The sequence below is a fragment of the Scophthalmus maximus genome, chromosome 17 (genome assembly GCF_022379125.1).
Source record: "Scophthalmus maximus strain ysfricsl-2021 chromosome 17, ASM2237912v1, whole genome shotgun sequence".
Lineage (NCBI taxonomy): Eukaryota > Metazoa > Chordata > Actinopteri > Pleuronectiformes > Scophthalmidae > Scophthalmus > Scophthalmus maximus.
In genome coordinates, this window is record NC_061531.1 from 19,965,001 (window position 1) to 19,972,500 (window position 7,500).

At 49.2% G+C, this 7,500-nt stretch overlaps 1 protein-coding gene across 2 annotated transcripts in view; it reads right to left on the minus strand.

Annotated features, from left to right (window-relative positions):
• LOC118289081 (xylosyltransferase 1-like) overlaps positions 1 to 210 on the minus strand; it is an 18,300-nt gene extending 18,090 nt beyond the window's left edge. For both annotated transcript variants that reach the window (XR_004786013.2, XM_035615774.2), the window contains exon 1: positions 1 to 210. This exon is cut by the window's left edge and continues 185 nt beyond it. Coding sequence is in view for 1 of the 2 variants with exons in the window: in XM_035615774.2 (XP_035471667.2) it covers positions 1 to 106 (106 nt within the window). In the remaining variant the exon portion in view is untranslated.
• Between the last annotated feature and the right edge of the window lie 7,290 nt (positions 211 to 7,500).

Genomic DNA, 7,500 nt, shown 5'->3' on the forward strand with positions numbered 1-7,500 from the left:
AGTTCCACACGATGAGGGTCTGCACGAGCAGCACGGCCAGGGCGGCGAGCAGCAGCGCGGACCGGGAGCGGCGGGCCAGCCTGCGGGCGCACGGGTGACCGTTCATCTCTCTCCTCCTCCTCCTCCTCCTCCTCCTCCTCTTCCCTCCGGCTCAGGCTGAGAGCCCCATCCGCTAAACGCCGACAGCGGGGTGTGATCGCTCCCCTGCGCGGCCCGAGAGGAGCTGCTGGCAGGAGGAGGGGGGGGGGGGGGGGGGGGGGGGGGGGGGGGGGGATTTTGGCAGAGGCTCGAAAAGAGGAGAGAGGCTGGAGACAGCGGAGAGCAGGAGGATGGCGCCCTCGTGTGGCCGTTCACGAGTCTACAGTTACAAAAAGCATTTCTTTTCTCATTTAGAGCAAATGACGTCGCTGCAGTTTGTGAACCAGCGAAGAGCAGATACACGAGGGGCCCCTACAGGAACATCAGGGGCCCCTACAGGAACATCAGGGGCCCCAACAGGAACATCAGGGGCCCCTACAGAAACATCAGGGGCCCTACAGGAACATCAGGGGCCCCAACAGGAACATCAGGGGCCCCTACAGGAACAACAGGGGCCCCTACAGGAACAACAGGGGCCCCTACAGAAACATCAGGGGCCCTACAGGAACATCAGAGCCCCTACAGGAACATCAGGGGCCCCTACAGGAACAACAGGGGCCCCTACAGAAACATCAGGGGCCCTACAGAAACATCAGGGGGCCCTACAGAAACATCAGAGCCCCTACAGGAACATCAGAGCCCCTACAGGAACATCAGATAGGAACATCAGGGGCCCCTACAGGAACAACAGGGGCCCCTACAGAAACATCAGGGGCCCTACAGAAACATCAGGGGGCCCTACAGAAACATCAGAGCCCCTACAGGAACATCAGATAGGAACATCAGGGGCCCCTACAAGAACATCAGGGGCCACCAGGTGTCAGAGCTCGATTATGTTTCTAATTTTTCTTTTCTTTTCTTCTTCAAATTTTATTTGCAACAAGAACAAAGACGTCGCTCACTGTCCAAATCACAGAAGTCGTCATACTTTTCATACAAAAGATCAAAACAAAACACAGAATCATTATAAAAATGAAATTACCTTCACCGCTTTACCCAGAGGTCCCTGCTCCACCAGTGACCTCTAGTGGCCACATCTGGGCATGACATCTCCTTTCACCCTTTGAGTGCTGTTCACCCAACAGGCTCATTAATAATTAATAACCAGCAAATATGTCAAAGCGTCTTCCAGCATGAAGCACAGAATGTTTCCAGCACATTTATAAACATTGTGAAACAACTAAAACACAAAACAAATAACTGTAGTTTTATACAGTTAGACACTGTATTCATATTAATCTGTAATGAGTATCTTGTTAATTATTCAATATTTATTCCAGTAGTCTACCTCGTGTATATATATATAATCATCTGTTGACTGTCCATATATATTCCACCATCTTTGCACTCGTGTCTTCCTACAACCTTTCTGCTCTTCTTCGCTGAAGGAGCCATGTACTTTATTTGCATTGTTCCGGGGGTTTTCTTGTTTGTGAATTTACATTCATGGATTGTGGAACTGTTGCACGGTGGTGTAGTGGTTAGCGCCGTCTTCTTCACAGCAAGTGACGGTTCTGGGTTTGAATCCCGATTCTTACCAACCAGGGCCTTTCAGATTGATGAGGGGGGAAAAGCAACATCATCCATATTACTGTGATCATAACAACCAAATATAACATCTCTAAAGTGAAAAGCTAAAAAAATCTGCAGAGAAACTGTTGTGTCAACATCGTTCCACAGTTTATATGAGAACGGTTCCTGGACTCAACTCACAGAAAGAGAACGTCACATCGATGTCACTTTTATTCTTGAGCATAAAGAAAATGTTTAAGAATTTATGGATCCACTGTCATGAGACTCTTCTCTGACTCGGTGAGGACGCGTCAATATTACTGACAAAGTTACTCCAGCAGAACAAAGACCTGATCCTGGAGTTCAAACGTCTCCCACACTAATACACATTTGAGTATTAGTTGGTATGTAGGGGATCTATCAGCAGAAATGTGAAATCATCTTCATATGGATGTTTCCCTCAGGGTTTAATCACCAAGAGGCTCTGTCCCATTGTCACGGTGAACCTTTAAAACAGCAGGACTGAACCAGCGACGCCACACGGAGCTCGACATGCGTGAGATGGAAGAAACGCCTCGGCTCAGCTCTCTGTGAAGCTCCGGTGACGACGGAGCCTGAGAGCTGAGTTTCTGCAGCAGCAGCTGACAGAGGCTGAATTTCAATTGACTCCAGTGTTTTGGTTCATCGACCCGTTCGTTCTGTACGAACGGAGACGGGATCTTCCCCTCGTCTTATTTAACAGAGAGGCGGTGGAGCCTGGACGGGTCGCGACACCATGTGCATGTTGTCAGATCGTTCACAGACAGTCGGCGTTCATCTATCAGTCTGAGGAACAGATCCGACCCTGTAGAGGTCTTTGTGTTGGCGCAGCGGCTCTGGTCACTGATTTTAATCACGTCCAACACAAACAGTAGAAAGTTAGTTTCATCCCAACCTGTGTCGTCCATAGACTGTAAATAAAGATGGACGACATGAAGCCAAATGCTCACGAACGCCCCCTGGTGTCTGGATGCTGTATAGGTCGTAAGCCCCGCCCCCTGGTGTCTGGATGCTGTATGGGTCGTAAGCCCCGCCCCCTGGTGTCTGGATGCTGTATAGGTCGTAAGCCCCGCCCCCTGGTGTAGGGCTGCTGTATAGGTCGTAAGCCCCGCCCCCTGGTGTAGGGCTGCTGTATAGGTCGTAAGCCCCGCCCATTGGTGTAGGGCTGCTGTATAGGTCGTAAGCCCCGCCCACTGGTGTCTGGCTGAAAGTGGCAAGAATAATGTATAGTAACATTTTCTAATAGTTTTCTCTGCGTGTCCAGGTCCAAACCAAACCAACGAACATTGACATGTTTGAGATGTCATTACAGATTCATGGCGAACACCTGAACGCACCGTGGGTCTGGTGCGTGTGAGGACAGAGCGAGGTTCAGTCAATCAAACGTTGAATGACCTGAGAGCTTGTGACACATTCACGATCTCTCAGTTCATGACAACAGCTGAGTGGGATCTGTTCCTGTTTACTCCTGACTTACTGTTCGGCTCTGGGCGTTTGGCAGAGTGATGTTCTGACGCTGTCGAGTAAATCTGCTGTCGCTCCACCAACAGGAAGCAGAGCGGTTGGGATCGGGATCTGGCTCTGATGTGGAAACAGGGATCAGGAATATTTATAGAGACGATTCAACACGCCAACTTTGAGACGCCGTTACATAACCAGCTTCGCCCTACAACATCCCATTCAATGTGTCTGTACCGCACACACACACACACCATGACCCCCCCACACACACACACACACCATGACCCCCCCCACACACACACCATGACCCCCCCACACACACACCATGACCCCCCCACACACACACACCATGACCCCCCCACACACACACACACCATGACCCCCCCCACACACACACATACCATGACCACCCCCCACACACACACACCATGCCCCCCCCCACACACACACACACACACCATGACCCCCCCCCACACACACACACCATGACCCCCCCCCCCTCCCCACACACACACCCTGCAGAGGAGATACCAGTGCTTTAGAAACTCCCCTGGTTGCCTAGCAACTAGTGCTCAGGTTTGCCAAAAGAGAGCTGTTTAATATGAGCATGTAATACGATATGCCAAGCGTGTGTGTGTGTGTGTGTGTGTGTGTGTGTGTGTGTGTGTGTGTGTGTGTGTGTGAGTGTGTGTGTGTGTGTGTGTGTGTGTGTGTCTGTGTGTGTGTGTGTCTGTGTGTGTGTGTGTGTGTGTGTGTGTGTGTGTGTGTGTGTGTGTGTCTGTGTGTGTGTGTGTGTGTGTGTGTGTGTGTCTGTGTGTGTGTGTGTGTGTGTGTGTGTGTGAGTGTGTGTGTGTGTGTGTGAGTGTGTGTGTGTGTGTGTGTGTGTGTGTCCCTCAGGCCTCGTTCAGATGGACGTGGTCTGGACCAGACTGAACCTGGTGCTGGTTCGGAGTTGGTTCAACTTTCGAACGCTTCCACGTTGTTCCGTCGTTGTTCCGTCGTTGTTCCGTCGTTGTTCCGTCGTTGTTCCGTCGTTGTTCCGTCGTCGTTGTTCCGTCGTTGTGTACGTCTCTGTTTTCCCAGCAGCACTTGCTCCTGACTTCACGTACACTCATTCAAACACGGGCGTTCTCCTCTAATGTATTCTGGACTTCAGCCGACGACCAGGCAGCAGCGGAGACGTTCGACTCCTGCGCTGCTGCTGAAACCCACTGCTCCATCTTGTCTGCACACAATACGTTGATCGAGTTCACTGCTTTTCTTTTTAATGGTGGTTACAAGACAGTTTGTGTCGGCTGTCGAAACACAAACAACATTCAACATTAGGCACTGAAACATGACTCCTCACATTCCTGAGCAACGAAGGAGACAAGGGGTGGATCCTTCTGGGTCCAACCATTCCAGCATTCGATGTACGTCAGCGACAAAGCTAGTTAGCTACTTAGTAATATATGTAGTTAGTTATTTACACAGTTATTTATGTAGTTAGTTATTTACACAGTTATTTATCTAGTTAGTTATTTACACAGTTATTTATGTAGCTAGCTAGTTGTGTGAATAGCTTCGTAAATATTAATTTGTTTTTGACAGTAAATTGTCTGATGTTGTGACTCCAGCATTATTCCACTGATTATTTGTTCTTTCCAGAGTCGTCACTGTGTCGTCTTGTTTCATCATCGGGCTTCTGCTCACTGATGTGTAAGAGAATCAGTTTACAACAATCACTTCCAAACCTCAACATAGAGACAAGAGAGTCTCTTCAGAAACGATGTGACACCGAGGACACGTGATCACACGCTTCATATGAAGAGTCATGGAGATGAATTATGTTTTCATATAAACGTTGAAGTGTTTACTGCAGCTGACGACGTTCGAGGTGTCATATCGCCTGAAGGGAAACATCCTGCTGCTCCACCATATCTGATATCTGCTGTTTTTATTAAAGAGCGCACGGACATGAGTGTGTGTGTGTGTGTGTGTGTGAGAGTGTGTGTGTGTGTGTGTGTGTGAGTGGTCTGATCTTCAGATCTCAGCCGAGACCTAGAATGTGATTCGCTGTGTGTGTGTGTGTGTGTGTGTGTGTCTGTGTGTGTGTGTGTGTCTGTGTGTGTGTGCGTGTGTGTGTGTGTGTGTGTGTGTGTGTGTGTGTGTGTGTGTGTCCTCAGTGGTCTGGACAATTTCACACAGATCAGCGTGTCTGTTATTAAAGTGACCTTTGGATGACCCCTGACCCCGACCTCTGCTGTCTGTGTTCGGCCGTCGGGACACACACACACACACACACACACACACTCACTGTGACTCACTGTGTTTCATGTGTTTGTGTTTTGTCTATTTAAACATGTTTTCACCATCAACGCTTCTCCCAGATTTCCTCCGTTGTGGGACAAATAGGAAGATCTGTCTTAAACACTTTTATCTTTTATGATGGTTTGTTGACTCTGAGCGTAGGTTGTACAGATTGTAGAGATATGAAACGTTTGAAGATGCTCCAGGAAATGACATCACAGTACGAAAAGTACCAACGTAGGAGGTGGATGAACATTGATGATATGACTCCAACGTGTTCAATGAACTGTGTGAGGGAGCCAATCGTTGTCCCTCTGCTCCGATCATATTCCTTCACGTTTCTGTCGGAGCGTTGCCGTATTGGCTTCATTGATTCTCACGATTGATGTTTTCAACAGTGTGTTCCGACACATCCCGGTTAAACACCGGTCACAGTTGATATTAGATTATTGTCCCGGCTTGTAAATCTTTACTCCAATCGTGCCTCCGCGTCTCGGTGATGCGTCCAGGGATGGATTTATGATTTTTGTATTTTACTGCCACACATAAATAGTCACAACAGATGACTCTCGGGACTGTGAGCGTGCAGTGATTCAGTTATTAAATGTAAGAAATGTGCTGCCACATGTGGAGACAGCTGCTGTTTATCTGGAGCACAATATCTCTGACCTCTTCTCTTCTGTCGCCTCACAGACACTCTACTCTTTATAGCTCAGCCCGAGGAAAAGGAAGCGCTGTATTAAGTGTGTGTGTGTGTGTGTGTGTGTGTGTGTTCGCACGTATTGGTGCAGGCTCTTGTCATATCATGCTTTGACTAACACAACTCCCCTTGAGCTGGTCCGCCGACTTGTGCCCTCTGACCTCTGCAGCTCATCCAGAACGCAGCGGCCCGATTGGTTGGTTCTCCCACACGACACTGGTCCTCGCCTACCGGGCTGCCATTGGCTCGGGTCCTTCCTACATCCAGAACATGGTCACACCTTTACACCACAGCCCGCCCACTCCGCTCTGCGAGGGGGCGGAGCCACCGCTCATCTACATCCCGTCTGTTTCCTCTCCAGTGGCCCTGAGAGCTCACAGCACTGCAACTCAAGAAAACACAAGCAAATAGACAAAAACAAGTAAATTAAGGGAAACGCGCCGCACACAGACGACAACACGCGTGTCCAGATGGATGAAGATGTTTTCTTGAGTAGCGGTGCTGTGATCTCTCAGGGCCACCGTGGTTTCCTGTCCTGGCTCCTCGTTGGTGGAACGAGCTCCTCGTCGACATCAGGACAGAAGAAACACTTCAGTGTTTCTGTCGCAGACTAAAAGACGGTCGCAGCTTGAAACCGCTTCAAACCGGTATGAAATATTCACATCTCATTAAAAGCTGTTGATTTTCAGAAACCTGTGTCTCATTCTTGTGAGTTTCGACAGGAAGCTTCAATGAATCATGTCTTCCTGCGCAACCCCCTAAAACCAGAGCAGCTTCGTCGAACCTCCGAGGTGCGATCGTGAGGTTTGTACAAGGAGACGTGAAGCAACGGTGACAGAACAGGGAGAGCGAGCGCAGCACGAGAGGAAGCCGGAGTTAGAATATAATGAGTCTCAGAGGGAGCGAGACATCAGAGTGGACGAGGACGAGGGCGAGGGCCAGACGTCTCATCAGGACCGGGCCGTCCGGAGACATTCACTCACCAGGTGCAGATTCGTCCCTTCTCCCCGTGGAACCACGGAGAGAAGGGACGAATCTGCACCTGGTGACGCACGGTACATGAACACAGGAGGTTTATAATGGTGAGGACAGAGGAAGAAAAGGGCGTCGACCTTACATCTCAATCTGTCACATTCTTTGCAATGAAGGAACATTGTCACCCACATGGACATTAATGATCATTTATCTTATTAATGAATCTTATTAGAAGATTCCAAACTTCACAGTGATGATCACCAACATTTGGTTTGACAGTAATCAGCTAAGATCCTCAGACAAACAGTCGTGGGAACATTTCTATTCAGACGCCAACAACAGATTAACGAAACGTCAGCAGCGCTGTGGGACCGTGACGCGTGTTC